Genomic DNA, 20,918 nt, shown 5'->3' on the forward strand with positions numbered 1-20,918 from the left:
CCGCATTTAACACTATTATCCCTCACAAACTGGTCAACAAACTGAATAACCTGGGCCTAGATTCTTCTCTTTGTTCATGGGTCATGGATTTAGACTGACCACAGCAGGTCAAAGTTGGTAACCACACCTCCTCTACCTTCATTCTAAACACAGGAACCCCTCAGGGCTGTGTGCTAAGAGATAATTCTGGATTTCAGGAGAACAAAAGCGGTAGACACTCCCCCACATACAAGGAGAAGCAGTGGAAAGCATGAAGTTCCTTGGAGTCCATGTGTCAAAACAGCTGACATGGACCTGCAACACCTCACACCTGGTCACAAAGGCCCAGCAAAGAGTCTTCTTCCTCAGGAAGTTGAAACAAGCACAGCTCCCATAGAAACTTCGGCTAAATTTTTACTGGACCGTCATTGAGAGCCAACTGCTCTGTTGTGTGATATGCCAGCTGTGCAGCCGCCGAGCGGAAAGACCTGCATCGTGTGGTGAAGGTAGCCCAGCAGGATTGTCGGGATGGAGCTCCCCAACTTGGGCACAATCTATGCTAGCCGACTGAGAAAGAAGGCTGGCAAGATCATCAAGGACACCACACACCCCGGTCACTCCCTGTTCGACCCTCCGTCATCTGGCAAACGGTTCAGGGCGATAAAGGTCCGTACCAGCAGACTGAGGAACAGCTTCTTTCTTGTGGCCCTCCTTGTCCAACCAGAGAAATCTGATCACAAAGCCAGCTGCTGCCTCCAATACTCCCCTGCAAAGCTGCTAAGGACTGAAGACTCCAGAGCTTTTCAGTGCAATTCTTATTTATTTATTTACTTATTTGGTTGTTTGTATCAAGTGTTCTTTCTGCTACTGTTCTTCTGAGGGTTGCTATACAGAATTTAATTTTCTTGTATACAGTGACAAAGTATCTTGTCTCTTAATTGATTTTAAAGTGTTTCATATCGGGGGTGCGGTGGCGCAGTGGGTTGGACCACAGTCCTGCTGTCTGGTGGGTTTGGGGTTCAAGTCCTGCTTGGGGTACCTTGTGACAGACTGGCGTCCCGTCCTGGGTGTGTCCCCTCCCCCCCGGCCTTATGCCCTGTGTTGCTGGGTAGGCTCCGGTTCCCCGCGACCCTGTATGGGACAAGCAGTTCTGAAATGTGTGTGTGTGTGTGTGTGTGTGTGTGTGTGTGTGTGTGTGTGTGTGTGTGTGTGTGTGTGTGTGTGTGTTTCATATCATGGTGTAGCACACCGAGGTGGCCGGGGAAGGGGGCAGAGATGGGGATGAAGTGGCCACAGCTGGGGTTAATTACGCTCCCTATTTCTTCCCGTGCCCGGCAGTGAGGGTGTGAGACGGAGGAGGAGAGCCAAGGCACAGAGGCAAGCACAAACCTGAGCCCGCAGACAACGCCGCCCGGACCGACCCAAAGCCCCATCCTACCAGTTCCCTGTCCCGCCTTTACCCTCCCTCCTCTTCTCCCTGATCGGGGAGTGAATAAAGCCCGTCCACAGACGAGCACCGCACCTGTTGTTCCTGCCTCATCTGTTACAGTGGTGCTGAAACCTGGGATCACCAGCGCAGTGGGATGGACGGAAACTAGCTGGAGCCCATTTTCAAGCGCGTGCAGCTGCAGCAACAGGAGTCGCTGGACGCAATCGTGGCGGTCCAGCTCGCAGAGCACCAGGCCCTGGCGGAAGCCTTGGCCGCCTTCCTGGACTGGCCCCATCCACCTACCGAAGACGGCCCCAGAAGACAACCCGGAGACGTTCCTGGAGATCTTCGAGCACACTGCCCGCAGCTGCCTGTGGGCTCCGGATGAATGGTCGCTGCAGCTCACCCGCCTCCTCACAAGCGAGGCGCTCCCGGCAGCTCAACAAGTCCTGGTTGCGGCTGCAGCCACCGCGGATTACATGGCTCTCCGGGAGGCTGTGATGGAACGGGTTGGCCTGACGACGGAGGGCCACCGCCAACCCCTGAGAAACTTGAGGTGGGATGAGTCAGCCCGGCCCTTCCTCTTCGCCCAGCGGGTCCTAGATTCCGCCTGAAGGTGGTTGCAGCCGGACCAACAAGACCCGGCGCGGATTGTAGAGCAGGTGGCCCTGGAGCAATTCTTGGTGGCCACGCTGGCTCCCACCGTGGACTGGCTCCAATGCCACGGGCCGGAAACCCTCACAGGCAGCCCCCTGCATCCCCCAGCCCCACCCGCCCCAAGACTGTTCCCGCCGCCCATGCCGGGCCTTCTCCCGCCCTTTGTCGCGAAAGGCCCCAACCCTGTCTCTTTAGCCCCTTCTTTTTCCTCTCCCCAAGGGACCCCTCCAGCGGCCGGAATGCAGGAACCGGAGTGCTGGCGGTGTGCGGACCAGGGACATCTCCAGCGCCGCGGAGGCCGCCAATGACGCCGCCAGCGCAGCCGCTCCCGTCCAGCTTTTCAATACTGAGTTCCGGTATTGGTCCCAAAGCCCACTTATGTGTAGATTACTGACGTGTCAATGCGGTCGCGAAGTTTGATGCCTACCCACGCCCCGGGTGGATGAGTTGCTGGACCGGCTGGGATCTGCTCATTTTTATTCGACACTGGATCTCACCAAGGGCTACTGGCAGATTCCCTTGTCTCCACAGTCCAAGGAGATCTCAACTTTCTCTAGTCCTTTTGGTTTACACCAATTTGTCTCACTCCCGTTTCGTTTACATGGGGCCCCAGCCACCTTCCAGCGGTCATGGACAAGGTCCTCACGCCGGTTATGCCGCAGCCTACTTGGATGACGTCATTGTGTACAGCCCCAACTGGCCGTGGCACATGACCCACTTGAGGGCGGTCCTACAGGCCCTGAGGGAGGTGGGCCTCATGGCAAACCCAGCAAAGTGTGCAATTTGAAGGAGAGCGGTACGGTATCCAGGGTTCTTCTTAGGTGATGGACAGATTCGGCCCCAAATCAACAAAACAGCCGCTATCGCAGCTTGTCCGGTCCCCAAGACAAAAAACAGGTGAGATCTTTTTTGGGGGTAGCAAATTATTATCGCCGGTTCGTCCCGGGGTTCTCCACCTTAGCCGCGCCCCTGACGGATCTCACCCACCAAGGGGCCCCATATCCGGTCCAGTGGGCGGAGCAGTGCCAGAGTGCTTTCCGGAAGATCAAGGAAACGCTGTGTAGGGGTCCTGTCCTTGCCTGTCCTTACTTTTCTCTCCCCTTTCTCCTACAGACGGACGCCTCCGATTGGGGTTTTGGGGCGGTCCTCTCCCAGGAAGTAAAAGAGGAGTGGCGGCCCCTGCTGTACTTCAGTTGCAAGTTGACAGGCCCAGAGCGCAACTACAGCACCATTGAAAAAGAGTGCCTTGCGATCAAGTGGGCGGTCCTCTCCCTCCGTTTTTACCTTCTGGGACGGGAGTTCGACCTGTGTACAGACCACACCTCCTTGCAATGGCTGCACCCCATGAAGGACTCCAACTCCCCCCTCACCTGCTGGTATTTGGCCTTGTAGCCCTACCACTTCTGGGTGGTTCACTGGCCGGGTCGGGACCAAGTGGTCCCCGACTTCCTCTCTCAGTGGGGAGGGGCAGGGGGTCAGCTGGGCCGGTGCAGGGAGGCCCCATAGCTCCCCGTTGGGGGCCTGGCAGCGGCGGTGGAGGAGTGTGGCACGCCGAGGTGGCCGGGGAAGGGGGCGAAGATGGGGATGAAGTAGCCACAGCTGGGGTTAATTACGCTCCCTATGTCTTCCCCCGTACCCAGCAGCGAGGGTGTGAGACGGAGGAGGAGAGCCAACGCATACAGGCGAGCAGGAGCCCGAACCTGCGGACGACGCCACCCGGACCGGCCTGAAGCCCCATCCTACCAGTTCCCTGTCCCCCCTTTTCCCTCCCCTTCCTTCTCCCTTACCAGAGAGTGAATAAAGCCCCTCCACAGACAAGCACCGCACCTGTTGTTCCTGCCTTGTCTATTACAGATGGGTTAATAGTTTTGTATTTGTGTTTTAGTTCTATATAGGAAAATTTGCTTGGGGTTTTTGGGCTAGATTGCTGTATTAACTGTGGCAAAATACAGAACGTGTAGAATAAATACTAGCAGATAGAGCTTATCACCAACACTCATGTAGTGCAAATCCTCAATAGTGCCAGTCTGCAAGGGTTTGATAAAGAAAACAAAGACAATGCAATATAGAAACTGTGCAGTGAAACCAAAGGAATTAAGAAATAAGGGAAAACTATGAAATGAGTGGAAATGCTGAGGGAGCAAGAGAGGTGCTCTGTGATCTTAAAACTACAAACCTGACTTCTGCTTCTTTTAGTTCTTTACCATTAATGTGAAAAGGACTGTTTTCTAGTTCTCATTTTCCTGTGAAGCTGAGAGACAGACTGTGTACAGGGCTCCACCTCACCAAGGTCTCCACTTCTTCCAAGTGGGGAGCCCACAACCACTATCGTCCTGTCATCTGTGCACGTAATGATCTGAATGGTCGACAGGGGATACGGGAGGGGGCTGAGCACACATTGTTGTGTCATACAATGTTCGGTACATTTATTTAGCAGATGCTTTTCTCCAAAGTGACTTCTAATGAGCTCTATGTAGTGTTATCAGCCCACACACCCTATTCACCAAGGTGACTTATGCCGCTAGATACACTACTTACAAAGGGTTAGGCGGGAAAAGGCAGTGCAGGATTTTGTTGTTACAGCCCAAAATGGGACATCCTAGTCCTGATGTGGTCTAGTCTAAATGGACTTGAGCAGAAGCAGAGAAAAACAGTTATTCAAAGCATTATTGCATGTACATTTATCAAACACCTTTGTCCAGTGGTCTCTATGCAGTGTTGTTAGCCCACACACCTTGCTTATCAAGCTGAATTACACTGCTAGATACACGACTTACAATGGGTCACTCATCCATACATGAGTGGAACACACTGCCACTCACACACTATGGGTGAACTTGAACAGCATGTCTTTGGACTGTGGGAGGAAACCCACACAGACAGGGGGAGAACATACAAACTCCACACAGACTGAGCAGGGATCAAACCCATGTCCTCTCGCACCACCCAGATGTTGTGAGGCAACAGTGCTCGCTCGTAAGCGAGTATAGGGTCCAAGTGAAGAGAGAGGCACAGGACATGGAGTTTTGAGGCCAGTATGGTGGGAACTCCTGTACTGAAAGCTGAGCTGAAGTGGAACATCCAAACTCATGTGTTTTTATCTCTACATGAGTCAAAGCAGTGTGAAGGACAGCAGAAAGAGCATCCACTTCTGCCGTTACCACGGTATGAAAACTGGGTTTGATCTGTAGTGGCGTGAACAAAAGAAACAGTGTAGTTCATATCTTTCAAAACACTTAATGACTATAAATGTCAGTTTATAAAATAACTTCAATGGCTATGTATGTATGCACATATGAGGAATGTGACATGGTGATGCTCTTCTACACACATTCCACATATAGAATAACATCCAAATATGCAGAACAGCAATGCAAGTCTTTGTGTACAAATCAGTAGAGCTTTTCCTTCCTTTATCAAAAGCCAGAGGGCACACTGGGTTTTTCAACAAAAATTCTTCTTCTTCTTATTATTATTATTATAATAAGAAGAAGAATACAATAAATTATTTTAATACTCCATGTCAGGTTTCTCCCAGATATGATGTGACTTGTGAATAGTTTGTTTAAATGTTTTTCAAATAACACTGTTTGAAATTGATATTTTGGTTGTAAACCACATCCCGGTTAAAATTCTTATTTTATATTTAAGCAAGATGGCGAATTGTTGCTCACCGAGTTTCTTAGATTTTGTTTAAAGAATTAAAGAGCTCCGTGTTTTTGCCCTGAAAATCTTCCCGCCACTTTCACTGTCACTGCGTGAACTGCAGGCATAGCAATGACCACTAGAGGGCGCCGCCTGCTTATGTCACTATAGGTTGGGATGAAGAACTCTTATGTGGACCGTGTGTGTGTGTGAGTGTGTGAGTGAGAGCGAGAGAGAGAGAGACCTCAGGGAGGGAGGGATACTGCATCCCATGTATACTGTAGCAACTGGAGCAGCATATGAATCAGCACATCTGTGCGTTTATTGACAAGTAAATTGTTAATAAGGGATGTGCAGTGGGTAGTTTCCTCAAGGTTCCATGGGCTGTTTGGGCTTAGGTTTGAATCAAACTTATTCTGTATGTTGTTTGCATGTTCTCCCCAAGCCAGTATGAACACATAAAATCCAAAGAGGTGTTTCAGGTGAACTGGCCACTCTAAATTGCCTTTTTTTGTGTGTGTGTGTGTGTGTGTGTGTGTGTGTGTGTGTGTGTGTGTGTTAGTTATTTAATCATTTAGCTGACACTTTTCTCCAAAGTAAGGTTTACCTGGAAGTGTAGTAGTTAGTGCTGCTGCCAAAGGTGGCAGGTTTGAATCCCACCTCCACCTGTAGTACCCTTGAGCAAGGCATTTGCCCTAAATTGCTTCAGTAAAATTTCATGGGTGATAATGAATGTGGCCTTCCTGCTACTGCCATCAAATCTCTGCAGCTGATACAGAATGCTGCTGTACAAGTTGTCTGACTTGCTAAAGTGTTCCCATGTATCTCCTCTACTCATTTTTCTGCAATGGCTTCCTATAGCTGCCAGGATGAAATTCAAGACCCTGGTTATTGCCTACAAATGCATCAATAAAACTCCTCCTAGCTATTTACAAGACTTGATCAACCGCTACACCCCAACCGTATGGCTTCGCTCGTCTACTTCTGTTCGCTTGGTCATCCCGCGCATGAATGATAAAGCGTGGAGGTTTTCAGTTCTGGCTCCATTGTGGTGGAATGACCTCCCCCTCTCACTCGGAACTGCAGAAACTCTGTCTACTTTGAAGAGGGGTCTGAGAAATCAACTTTTCCGGACTCACTTCGCCCAGGATCTCTCAAGCTCAAGTATGGTGCAAATGTTCATGTACTGTAACTTTATGACCATAGCCAGATAAGCCTTTACACAGCTGCTAATCCTATATTGCATGTAAATGTTTATGTACCTTTTTTAAAAAAAAACAATTGTAGGAAGGTGATCAGGATTCATCTATTCTGAGTTTTATGCACGTACATGTGTGATGAACGTGGGTGCATAAAGTGGAAAGAAACAAACTAGGTTTACTCAAGAATGACATGTCTGCAACTATGTCTCTCTTTCTCCTAATGTAATGCCCAAATTGTATTTTCTCTGAGATGTATGTTCCTTTGGAGAAAAGCATCTGCTAAATGAATAAATGTAAATAAATCTAAATAATTGTAAGTTGCTTATTATCATAAGTCAGTTTGCAGATAAGCGTCAGCTAAATGAATAAATATAAATTGAAATGTTAAGCTACTTACAGTGATTTATACAGGTGGGTAATTTTTACCGTTTCAATACACGGTAAGTACTTTTCTCAAGGGGAGTGCGGTGGCGCAGTGGGTTGGACCGCAGTCCTGCTCTCCGGTGGGTCTGGGGTTCAAGTCCCGCTTGGGGTGCCTTGCGGCGGACTGGCGTCCCGTCCTGGGTGTGTCCCCTTCCCCCTCCGGCCTTACGCCCTGTGTTACCGGGTAGGCTCCGGTTCCCCGTGTCCCTGTATGGGACAAGCGGTTCTGAAAATGTGTGTGTGTGTGTGTGTGTGTGTGTGTGTGTGTGTGTGTGTGTGTGTGTGTGTGTGTGTGTGTGTGTGTGTGTGTGTGTGTGTGTGTGTACTTTTCTCAAGAGTACTACAGCAGGAGGCAAAATTCAAATCTGCATCTGATTCGAACCTGGAGGTCAAATGAATGAACCTGACAGAAAACACAGCAATCCAAAGCTGTTGACGGCACTCGTTCCAGTGACGGTCAAGCTTCCACAGCCTGGAGCCGCAGTCTGTGCGGGCTGGAATGCGTGTCGTCAGGACTGTGCGTCACGGCAAGATATGTGTACAGTGTGAGCTGGGGTGGGGGATGAGGGGCGCTGAAAATGAAAAGGTCAATTTATAGCCCTCACCCAGTGCCAGGTAAAGTTCCTGGTCATGAGTGTCACTCACAGCTTTGGGTGTATGTGAACGGTGGCTGCCACGGTCTTCAACAGTGTCACTATCAAAGAGATATTCGTGGAGAACTGCATGCAGTGAATGGTGCTGGAGGCATTGAGCCTCTTCCACCTGTGCACAGGGATGGGATCCCATAAAGACAACGCAACTCTTTCACATCGATATTCTGATGTACTGCTGAACGAGGCAGAGTGACTGAAACATCCAGCATTGCTGCCTTTTATAGCAATATTTCATATAAAATTTATATTTTTGCAACAGAACTAGTCTAACAAATTAATTATCCATATTCAGCAGCTGCATTTGACATTTCCTACACATTCCATGTGGTAGTTTAGAAAAATGCCAGTTACTCTGCTGCATTTCTGCATGCTTGGCTCAGCTGGTCATGCATTATAAACAGAAGAAAAAAGACAGATTAATAATAATAATAATAATAATAATAATAATAATAGTTATTTTCATCATTATTATTATTATTATTATTAGTAGTAGTAGTAGTAGTGGTTGTTGTTGTTGTTGATGTTACTGGTTCAACGATCAGTTTGTTTCACTTCGATAACAGTTTTTTTTTTAGTTTTCTTGCATCCATCCAATTTTAATAATCACTTGTCCTAAGCAGGGCTGTGGTAAACCTATCCTGGCTGCTTTGGTCACAAGGCTAAGAGAGATACACCTAAGCAGAAGGTCAGTCCATAGCAGTTTTTTTTTTAATTGTTCATATTTGTTTGTTTGTCTGTTTGTTATTTTTTGTTGCAGAATACTGTTAATAAAATTCAAGCATACTAAATTGAATTTGAAAACTGAAACTAAGAAGGTGGTTACTGTATTTAACTATGTTTTTATGTTATTGTACCATTTTCTGTACCTTTAAATCTTAGATCATACTTGTCAAGTTTAAATGAGATGGGGTGTCTTCTTACCCCTTATGGCAACCCCACCTCCACAGCCATGCAATGGGCCCATGGTTCTTAGCCATCTTCATCCGTGTGCTGTGTTCTCTCAGTCCTCTCACCTGCTGTTACAGCCACCTCTTATGATTATATTAGTATTTATATTAATATTCTGATAATTTATGTATGTTCTGCTGTAATCCATTATCCTACAATAGATCAAATAATATATTTGCAATGATGTATCTAAATAAAAATTAGTTCATGTTTATCCCTACTGCTTCCACCCTGTGGAAGGTTGGGACAGTTTTATTCTTTAAAACTACCTCTTCATTTGTGTGTTAGGGCTGATGTCAAGGTGCTGCTGAGGGGAGGGAATTAATGAGAGGGGGAGGTCAAGCGCGCACTTCACGACTGCTGAGGTGCCTCTGCGTAGGTACAGGCATGTGGGAAAAATGCGGCCTCACGGAAAACTATAAATAAAGGCGATACATGAAAACGTGTGTGGACTCACTGTGGGCAGGATAAGTAAACTCTACAGTGTGCAAAAAAAAAAAAGGGGGGGGGGGGTGATGATTGAATGATTACACTATTATTATTGTTGATACTACTTCATTATCACACACACACATTTTCTGAACCGCTTGTCCCATATGGGGTCATGGAGCCTACCCAGTAACACAGGGCGTAAGGCCGGAGGGGATACACTCAGGACGGGACACCAGTCTGTCACAAGGCACCCCAAGTGGGATTTGAACCCCAAGACCCACTGGAGAGTAGGACCCGGTCCAACCCACTGCGCCACTGCGCCACTGCACCCCCCATACTTCATTATCCTCCTTTTTTTAAATTAGTGATTATTTATTTATTATTTTTCGTTACATGGGGGCGCAGTGGGTTGATGAAAACAGTGTGGACGGAAGGTAGAGCAGGGCAAGTAACACAGAACTCAAAGAGGCTTACTTGACAGCAGAAGATCGTGGGTTCATGTCCCAAGATTCCCAGTGTCCCCATAATCATGCATGTGAGCCATGGACCTCTACTTGTTGATAAATAAATACAAAATGTAGATCTGTTTATGACAGAAAGTGTAACTTTGGTATTTAATATTGAAATAATGGACTTAATCATGAGGGGGTGGCGCAGTGGTGCAGTTAGTTGGACTGGGTCCTGCTCTCCAGTGGGTCTGGGGTTGGAGACCTTTTTGGGGTGCCTTACAATGGACTGGCATCCTGTCCAGGGTGTGTCCCCTCCCCCTCCAGCCTTACGCCATGTGTTGCCGGGTTAGGCTCCGGCTCCCCGTGACCTCATATGGGACAAGCGGTTCAGACTGTGTGTGTGTGTGTGTGTGTGTGTGTGTGTTTATTTTTCATTACAAAATATTGTTCATAAAATTGTTCTACCAAAACATTGGTAACACTTGTATGGAGTTTGTCATACCAATGGAACACACTAAACTGAAAACAGAGAGTGAGAGAGGGACAGACAGAGAGCCTAACAGAGCAAAGACACGTTTGTGAAAAAAATGTCCTTTAAAATGTTTTATTTAGGTCTGTGCTGTATTTGGGTGGCACAGTGGCACAGCAAGTAGTGCTGCTGTCTCATAGTGTCTGGGGGGTGTGAGAGAACATGGGTTTGATCCTTGTTCAGTCTGTGTAGAATTTGCATGTTCTGTTTGTGTGGGTGGGGGTGCGGTGGCGCAGTGGGTTGGACCGCAGTCCTGCTCTCCGGTGGGTCTGGGGTTCGAGTCCCGCTTGGGGTGCCTTGCGACGGACTGGCGTCCCGTCCTGGGTGTGTCCCCTCCCTCTCTCCGGCCTTACGCCCTGTGTTGCCGGGTAGGCTCCGTGACCCCGTATGGGACAAGCGGTTCTGAAAATGTGTGTGTGTGTGTGTTTGTGTGGGTTTCCTCTGGGTGCTCCTGTTTCTTCCCACAGTGTGAAGACATGCTGTTTAGGTTCCCCCATAGTGTGTGAGTGACACAGAGAGAGTGTGTTTTGCTGATGTACAGATGGTTGACCAATTGTAAGTAGTGTCTCTAGCAGTTTAAGTCACCCTGGTGAATAAGATGTGTGGGTTGATAACAATATATAGTATCCATTGTAAGTCATTTTGGAGAAAAGAGTCTGCTAAGTGGATAAATGTATTTATTTTAAAGTATGCATGTATTTATTCATTTATTTATTTATCTATTTATTTATTTATTTGTTTGTTTGTTTGTTTATTGCCACAAAATACCTTTGTCCATAAAACATTTTGGTATTGGTAGCCTAGATGTGTTGTGCCACTGCAGCACTCTACACTAAGAACTGAAGGTGCCATGGAGAGGTGACCCTCATCTCATCCAGCTTTCATCCAGCCGTACCTTCTTCCGAGTCACAGGAGCTGCTTTTACACCCGAGCTGCGGACACCTGCCTTGTTTGCCTCTGCACTGCTGTTCCAGCATCCCTCTGTTTGCAGTCGCCCCGAAATGAGTAGCAGATGAGCCGGAGAGCAAGCACGTGTGTGTGTGTGTTTGTGTGTGTGTGTGTGTGTGTGTGTGTGTGTGTGTGTGTGTGCACGCGCATGTGTGTGCACGCGCGCGCGTTGTGTGTGTGTGTGTGTGTGTGTGTGTGTGTGTGTGTGTGTGTGTGTGTGTGCGCGTGTGCGTGTGTGTGCGTGTGCGTGCGGAAGCAGGTTCCGGGGAGGGAGAGGGAGCAAGGCGGAGCGCAAGAAGGATTTGTTAAAGGTTTTTTTGCCTGCATCAGCAGCATTGCGGAGGGAGGTAAAGAGAGAGAGAGACATGTGAGCGAGAGAGAGAGAGAGAGAGAGAGAGAGAGAGAGAGAGAGAGAGAGAGAGAGAGATAGAGAGAGCACCCGTGGAAATATTCTTTTCAAAACTGGCCCTACTGGTGCACTGTGGAAACACAAGGACAGACATCATTTTGGGCCAGGGGCCGCTGCGCTGTCGCAACAGGAGCCCTGAGAGAGAAAGCGAGAGAGCTAGAGATAGAGAGAGAGAGAGAGAGAGAGAGAGAGAGAGAGAGAGAGAGAGAGAGAGAGAGAGAGAGAGAGAGCACTGAAACCCAACCAAGCCACAGATCTCCATCATTGCATGGGTCCAGTGCCTGCCGCAGTGCCTGAGCATCTGAGCCGGAGACGGCAGGAGAGAGCAAGAGCGAGAGAGAGAGAGAGAGAGGGAGGGAGGGGAGCAGGGAGGGAGGGAGGCAGTGCAGTGTGTTAGCGGGTCCTGCACCCGTCTAGGTGGGTTTGCCCCCCACTCTATGACTCCAGGGATCACATCCATCGCAACATGGAAGCCCAGGTATATGTGTAAGGACGTAGATGAGCGGGCGATGGACCCGTGCTGCCAGGACTTGCACACGCCAAGCGGGGCAAAGGGACAATAAGGGGGACGGAAAGCCGGAGCTGCGATCTGAGCAAGGTGTGGAGGTGGGGAGAGTGAGAGCAGAGCGAGAAGCAGTCTGTAAGCTGTCCACGAAAGCAGAGAGCTGAGCAGAAGACCTACAAGCGAGACAGACAGAGAGAGAGAGAGAGAGAGAGAGAGAGAGAGAGTGAGTGGGAGGGAGGGAACTCGGTGGCGGCGGTACCCCCCACTGAGGGCAGTCCTGACATCGTTCACACCAGCAGAGGTGGTGGCGGAGCGGTCGAGCAAACTGCAGCGCTCGCTCACACAGGCACCTCTGTGCCACAGTTGGCGTCCGCAGTCCTCGCACCGGCAGCCAAGGGACCAGCATGGCACAGGCGGCCAAACACCTGCGAAAGAATAAGGACTTGGAGGCCCTTGCTGAGCAGGAGCGCAAGGAGAAGGAGAAGGAGAAGGAGGAGGAGAGGAGCAAGAAGAGGAACCGGTCGCGGGACAGAAAGCGCAAGGTAAAGTAGGGGTTGGGTGGTGGGGAAGGCGTGGGTGGGGTGCTCATGTGAGAGATAGTGGGAGAGGTTCCCCATCACACGGGTTCAACTAGGGGCACCGAGACTTCCAGCATCCAGACGGACAGACACTCACACACAGGAACTGTAAACAAACCCCAAAGCCAGTGGGGGTGACCAGCTCTCAGGGAAGCACTTAAAGAACCCATCCAGATTCAGTTTGTAGGGCAGCTTCCTTTCACCCTGTGTCACTAATCTCTCCAGCTGTTGTCTGTGCACCTCGTCTCTTCTGCTTGCCACTCGGGTTCTACGACATCTTGGTTCGTGGTCCAAGTGGCACCTGCCGTATGGACCATCCTGTGGTCAGGCTCCCAGGTCCTGAGCATTTTGGTTCGGTGCTGCAGCATCTTCTCGCCTGGGGACCGTTTCAGTTTCTCTGTGTGAGATCATGGGCTGGGAAGCTGCACAGCATAGTGAAGAAACATCCACTGGCCGCCTGCCGTTTGTTCTTAGAGTCCTCTTGTGCTTTAACCATGGTCCGAACTGCACCTGCACACATCGGGAAAGGAAGCTTCACTTCAGGCGTCAGTTGCTCATCGCTCTTCTCCCAGACTTAGCAGCACCTTGGAGGTGTCACCCGTCATTAAAAAAAAGAGCGGCCCACACACTGCTTGGACCCATGACCCAGCATGTTGTCAGGTTGGACCCAGGAGTGTGAGCAGTGTGGCATCAAGGTTTGAGGAAAGAGAAGGAGAGCGAAGGGGATGCTTGTGGGACTTGTGTAGTCAGATCTGAAAGGCGAGAAGAAAAATAGCGCATCATTCCCATTTATGGGAACTACCTCATTCTCTGCTGGAATGCTCCCTCCCCAAATACACACGCACACATTGAAATAAAAGCGCTTGTGCTGGGGGTTTATCTGGCAGGCACTGTCAGGTTTGGCGACGTTATGTGCGGGTCTAATGATTGTCTCCTGGAGGGCTGCAGGTTAAAGTGGCAAGGACTGCACAGGTGTGTGTGTATGTGTGTGTGTGTCACAGGCACAGCTCAGCACAAAGGAGAGAGCAGCAGGTGGACACCCGTTCCCCGACACATCTCTCCTTCTCACCTTGGCCGCCACTTTCCAAGGGCTTTGTGTATCTTCTGCTAGGACTCCCAGGCTGGATTCTGTTGCTGTGTTTACACCACTGCAGAACTCACTGCAGTGTGTGGCTGGGCGAAAGGTGTCGCCTCCAGGTGCGTGTGTGTGTACCATGGCGCACTGCTGCCTTCACCGCTGCTCATTGTGTCACAGAGATGCAGAGATTTGTTGTATGTGATTAGGGCCAAACTGTTGGCTCCACACTTCCTGGTGGACAGGTGATTGTGTTCTGGGGTGTGTGTGTGTGCACTGTGCGGGAAGGCGGCCCCTCTGCATGCCGCACCAGAGCATGCATTTCATACCAAGCAGTGCCTGAGGCTCTGAGGCTAGCTGGACTCCATGGGGGGATCCTTCTGCAGGGTGTGGTCAGATTGGAGTGTGTGTGGGTCTTGGGGGTGGGGAGTTGTGCCTCGTCCATTAATGTCCACTCGCCACCCGCAGAAAGCACCTGATCTCTGCATGTCCAGTGCCACCTTCCCACCTGGAGCAACTGTTTTAAACAACGCTCCCTAGTGCCACATCCTGCCTCGTACCCGTTCTGTATTAAACGGCACCTTAATGGCTATTTATGGTTTCTGGAGCAGAAGAGACAAGGCACCATCCAGGACGTCCTTCCCATACAGGTACCTTCGCAGGAATGGAGCTACCTGCTGATACTAGGGAGTTTATGAAGTCCAGGAAGTTTGTGTGTAGGTGTGTGTGCGCCCCACAGGTGATACTCGGGTGGTAGCATGCTATATTTGTATGGGTAACATTGACTGCTGGTTTCCAGGGCAGTTTTGCACTCATGTGCGTCTCTTCCCACTTGTTCATGTCTGCTGTGCTCCAGTCTTGAGAAAACTGTTGCTACTGTTAAATGAAAAACGCTTCTCTTTTCATTACTTCATATCATCTGTGACCTGGGCTAAAATTAAAAAATTAATAGTGACAATAGTTATCGTATGCGGTCTGTTGTTGCAGTTATTCATGAACAAAGTCCATGACAATGTCCTGGAGAAGACATCCTGACCATGTTTCCCTATCATGCAGTGTCCTGAGTCCTGAGCACACTTTTCTTTAACTGCTTTCATCAGCAACTTTTAAAATGATGTATGCTTAACAAATAAGCATTAATAATTAAGGAAATGCTCAATATACTGAGGACAGAGTACAATTTCCATTGCAAAGCACAGAAAGCATGATGGATAACAAACAGATGCCTTCATTTGCGCTCTTTAGCCTATTCTTAGATGAAAACACTGTGCGTCACAGACCTTAGCTAAACAAATTAGCTATACAGGCAAGTGGCTGTAGATATTGACTAATTATAATTTAAAACTAATAAACCGATTTATTTCACATAAATTACCACCTATGCCTCTTCCTGATCCATAACTTCAATAGATTGCTGCACACAGGGTCTACAGAACACTGCAGTTGAATGCATCCACATTTTATTACACTCATTCATCTTAACAGGACTGCCTTAAATGTAGTTTGTGTTTATTAAATTGAATTACTTAGGGATCGCTGTATGTTACTGTATGTTTCCAGAAAAGTCTGACCTTGAATTAATGAGTTTGGCCTCAAAGCTAATAAGAGCAAAGTTCTAATTGTTGGTGAGGCAAAGGAGACGATATGCAGAGCAACACCAGTTCTTACTGCAGTGCTAGTATTACTGTGCATGTGGCTGCTATGATCAGACAGTGCTCCCCACTGAGAGATTTGGATACAGACGCGTGATTCTAGAGTACAGTCGATTTTTCACATTCCACCATATGAACCAGTATACGTCACATGAGTAGCTGCATGAAGGTTTACCCATTATTCAACAATTTCTTTTAAAAAATGATTGAACATAAACATTTAACAGATGCTTTAACACAAGCAGCTGCATATAGAATTGATAGGAAGTACAAAGGTAATCGTCACAGAGAATGTAGTGCAAGTTTATGCACCAGATAGGAGATCAAGAGAGAAGCTAGTAGCGTTGTTGTTGGAGCTGCTACCTTTGGACCCAGAGGTTCAAATACAACCTTTAGCTGTAGTACCCTTGAGCATGGTACTAACCGCAAATTGCTCTTGTAAAATTGCCCAGGTGTATAAATCGGTAAGTTATTGTAAGTTGCTTTGAAGAAAAGCATCAGCTAAATGAATTAATCTAAACTGGTCAACAAGAGCGGTGTTTTGAGACCCTTCTTGAATGCTGAATGGGATTGGTCAGGGACAGCGGGAGCTCATTCCATCATATTGGAGACAAAACTAAGACCTTTCGGGCTTTTTATTTTGCACCCCTTGTACGCGAAACCACCAAGCAGCTAGAGGTGGAGGAGTATAGCTGTCTAGTTGGGGTGTACAGAGTGATCAAGCCCTGTAGGTATCAGTGAGTAGATCTACTGGAAGTCTGGTAGGCTGCAAACCAGAGACTTGACCTTGCTACGGACAGCTAAGGGAAGCCATTTGAAGAGGTTTGTTGGTTATCTGATGTTTGAGACTCATGGAGTTATGAAAGGATTGAGCCTGAATACAACCAGAAAGCAGCTGTAGCATTACTGTGATTTTAAATGTTTTGTTATTAGTTCCTTTCTCCCTTTGACAGTGCAATGGAGGAAGCAGGAGCTCCAGGAAGGAACGAGAGTAATGGATGAAAAAGAAAGGCCACCAGGTCATTTTGGTTACAGTTGAGCCGACTCAAGTTAATAAAACTGTTGAAGAGTCAGTGCTGCCATTGTCATTGACTGGTGATTCACATGATGAGAGAATACAATCCAGTCCTCACAGTGCTCCACTGAGGACAGACGTTCCCTATATACACATATAGGTCTGCTGTTATGTTGACAGTAGAGCTCTGTTGGTTGAGTGAAGGACTGTGTTTACGTCAACCAAAAGTTGTTTAATGTTAAAGACAGAGCCTACATGTCTTTGTACATGTGTGTTTACAGTGTGTATATATTAATAAAAGCGTTCCCTGGCTCACCACTACACCCCCCCCCAACCATACTGTTGAGTATGATCTCTCATCGGCATTACCAGTGCCAGTGGTTGAGAGGCATGGAAAGCAGGACTATGATGGACACATTACTAGTGTGACAGCGCTTTACTTGGATCAGGGTCACGAAGCTGCTCTCTCTGCTTTCCACAGTAGTAACAACACACCACACAATGCTACGAAACAGTCTAAAACCACTCTAGTGCCACTCCACCCCTTCTCCTCAGAGCACTCTCTAACATGCTGACTTTGCATTACAATACTGCTATTTTCTGGTATTTAAACAGCATTCTCATTTGGGAGGAAGCTGTTTTTTGCACAGATTTTTTTACACACAATTGTAACATAAACATGATCTTAATTAAATATGCCTTATTTGGGCACAATTCTATATTAGAAGGTTTCATATACTGGTGTGTATATGTAAACCATTTTTACACTAGAATATGCATTTTTCACATTGTCATACTTGCTATTCACTTTCAGAAATGATTGTACTGAGTGGTCATCCCTGTGCACAGCAATGAGAGGGGGAGGTTACACACGGGCACCAAACAAAGGGCATAACTGAGGTGTCACACTGTGCTGCTGTAACCAGACCTGGTATTCTGTGGATCTGCATGGAGAAAGATGGCTAAGGGAAACCAGAAGGTGTGGTTGTGCAGTTTGAAGGGTTGTAATCCTTCTGGGTAGCAGTGAAGACAGGTGTGTGAGGTCAGTAGCTCAGTGAGGCTGCAGCAGATAATGAAAAAGGCTTACAGGGAAAGTGGGAAACCTACAGGGGCTTTGCTCAGGCCAAATGGACACACTGTCAGCATACTTTGATGTGTGTGGGGACACATATGTATGTGTCTCTGTGTGCATGTATCTGACTTTCTGCATGTCTGAGTGCATGGCTGTGTGCGTGTAGTCCCTGAGAAGTGTAACCTGGAATTATCCAGTGCCGTTCACTAACTCCATCACACAATGGTCCCGCTGCTGTTTCAATGGCAGTCATTCCACTGCCAAGCATTCCGACCACCAAACATTTGAATGAATGACTCAGCAGAGCTTGCCTTGGTGATTCATAGTTGTTGAAAGGAAATGATTTTAAAAAACACACACACGCCTTCTGTACAGTGCAACAATTCCATGAGGGGCGTGTGGCAGTTTTTAATTAAACTGGAGTTTAAGCCGAGTCCGGCAGCAGAAGCGGACCGTAGCAGCATGCTCAGGCCGATGGTAGGTTGTGCCGATTTATGGGCCAGCAGGGGTTTGCGTACCTTTAGCTGTACTGGGGCACTCGCTGTAATTTGGTACAATAAAAGTGCTCAATCACATGAATCAAAGAGGCACAGGAGCCCCCCCACAACCGGAAGGTTATTTCTCTGAGATTGACAGATTTGACAGCAGAAAGGCCCCACAAATGTTGATTGCAGTAACTTCCTTCCTGCTGACTCTTCACTTCACTGTGTTTTTAAAGATGGGAAACTGTAATGGTTAGTACTGTGTGTATGATTTAAAAAAAAAAACACCTGTTAGTTAAAAAATGTCATCTCCTTCTGTCTATCATACTCTCCTGTGCAGGGTCCTGTAGAAGATATTTCCATTCATTGTTCTTAGCACACAGGTGAAAATGTCCTTTAAATACCAGAAGCATCTCTGTTATTTTCAGAAAGTCTGAAAATAAATCATACCAATCATATAATGTGTTAAAATCATGCTTGCTATTCTTTGTTAATCTGTGTAGAGGTTAACCTTTGGATCAAACACAGTTATATTGGAAATCTCTATGGGGTGCTTGTGTTATGTTGTTTATTGTTGTTAGATTTGTGTTTGCAGTCAGCTTCATCAACTTCATCCTGTTCCATGCCAGTTATTGTCACATGTTAAATGATATGCTGGTGGACACCGTCATCTCCTTTTAAACTGTACAAAACATCTCATTTTATACGCTGGCAAAGCACAACAGCATAAAAGTCTAGGCCTGTGAGTCCACTGTCATTTTTTGTCATCCGGTGTTGCCTCTGAATTTTCTTTTATTCCTGCTTTTTTTTGTGAGTGTTATAATTTGTCATTTTCACCTTGTATTGTACTGATGGGTAAAATTCAGGTCAGTCAGGTTCCAGCCAATCTGCCTAACCTACTGTTGCTGTATATCCTGTTTGCTTCTGGACAATAGTTGTGTCAGGATGTTTGCTCTTGATTCTTCTTAAGGTTAATCTAATGTAGTACAGAGGATTGGAGCGCGGTGGTGCAGCGGCTTTGGCTGGGTCCTGCTTTCTGGCAGGACTGGGGTTCGAGTCCTGGTTGGGGTGCCTTGTGATGGACTGGCATCCTGTCCTGGGTGTGTCCCCTCCTCCTCCAGCCTTACGCCCTGTGTTGCTAGGTTAGGCTCCGGTTTGCTGCCGCACTGCTTTGGACAATGTGGTTTCAGCCAGTGTGTGGGTACAGAGGATATTAAAACTGATGTGCAAAAAAAAGATTGTTAGAAAAATTATTTATTTTTAATTAAGTAAAACGTTTAATATGCATCAGGAGGGTCATCCTGTTTGAAGGTGCTTGTTAGCAAATATCAGAAAAGCCCTTATGATACAGCTTAGTCCTCTTGAAAGAATAGCTTTCAAGAATGTGCCCCATCCAGTCTCTCATTTTTGACTTAATCTCCTTCTGCCCATAACCTACTTCTTATGCTGGACCAAGGTGCGGATTTGTCTCAGATGATTCTGAGAAATGGTAAAAACAATTATGGTTAAGAAGTAAAACCCTTCTCTGCTGTGTGTTTGTTTACGTGCAGCTTCTCTGAAACAAGTGGCGTAACAAATTTTCTGATGTCTTCAAGGGAACTGAAAAACATTAGCGGTAGTTCTCAAGTGAGCCACACACAAATTCTGGAGGAGCACATTAATTGCTGCCAGAACATTGGATGGGAGATCCCCCTCACTCCCCCTTTTTACAAGTACATTTAAAATACTATAAAAAGTGATATATTAATCCTACTCATCCAACGGTCCTCTTTGACACATTAACACGGGGTGGATGTACTGTATAATTCACATTCTCAATTAGATATTGTTTTGATGCAGTATTCATTAATTGTGGGTATAGTCAAAATGTAGTCCGGGTGTGTAGAATTGCTTTGGGTATGAAATTCTGGCCGGCTATGCCGGGTTGGCAGTGCAGTGGAACAGGGAAATCCCAGGACCAAAGGTGGGCTGCTGATCTCATCTCCATCCGCCACAAGGGCTGTCTGCTCCCCCCTCCTATTCCGCAGTTGTCTGGAGAGAGAGTCACGAGGACGGCTGAGCAAACACTGGTGTGCTACATAAACGCATGAGCATGCACACATGATATATGCACGCACACATACAAGCATACGCACTCACACACACACACCATCACCCTGTGTAAGAAACATTTATTCCCCCCTCACGTGACATTTATTTTCCTCTCTTTAGAAACCTATAACAAATAGAAATGAAGTGAACTGCAACACAAAATGATTTTTGCAAAATAATATATGAATGGAAAAAAAATCTTTTTCAGGCAAGAGCAAAAGCTGTCAGTAAAGAGGAGATGCACACTATACAGTGTCCTTCCTCCTGCAGCATTCTTTCCACTTTAGTCCACACCTGGACCATGATAAACCATCTTAGATGATCAGTGAGGGGACAATCACCTATGTAACATCCAATACCAGTTTATTGTAATTCATGCAGTGCAGTATTGAATGCTTTCTCAAGCTGATGGAAAAGGTTTTGCTTGGAAGCCTTCCTGTCATGGCCATCTAAGAAATCCAGCACATAAACCTCCTATCACGTCCACTGTGTCACTGCTGTCCAGGAGGTAGAAGAGACCAGCATGTGGCTGTTGGTAATGTTTGATCTGACAAAGTGGTGCCTAGACTAATTGTGTGTGGTCCTGGAGTCATGCTCTCCTACTTTTCACATCTCAGGTGTCCTCTATGTTCACTCTCTACAGGGTGTAGGCTGTGGAGCAGATAGCCTAATGGTTAAAGAGCAGTAAACTTTATTCTTGACTGGAATTGTCGCTGGAAAGATGAAAAGATGATCCCCCCCCAGG

The 20,918-nt window shown here is 47.3% G+C and overlaps 1 protein-coding gene across 5 annotated transcripts in view; it reads left to right on the forward strand.

Annotated features, from left to right (window-relative positions):
- The first annotated feature begins 11,989 nt into the window (after positions 1-11,989).
- The window catches only part of LOC108934791 (ankyrin-1-like), a 139,822-nt gene continuing 130,893 nt past the window's right edge, over positions 11,990-20,918 (forward strand). For 3 of the 5 annotated variants that reach the window (XM_018752886.2, XM_018752887.2, XM_018752889.2), the window contains exon 1: positions 12,613-12,750. In XM_018752886.2, the coding sequence (XP_018608402.1) occupies positions 12,613-12,750 (138 nt within the window). Of the gene's footprint in view, positions 12,751-20,918 lie in introns of all 5 variants that reach the window. The other 2 variants (XM_018752883.2, XM_018752885.2) reach the window with 1 other exon arrangement.

This window comes from Scleropages formosus, chromosome 1 (assembly GCF_900964775.1).
Source record: "Scleropages formosus chromosome 1, fSclFor1.1, whole genome shotgun sequence".
Lineage (NCBI taxonomy): Eukaryota > Metazoa > Chordata > Actinopteri > Osteoglossiformes > Osteoglossidae > Scleropages > Scleropages formosus.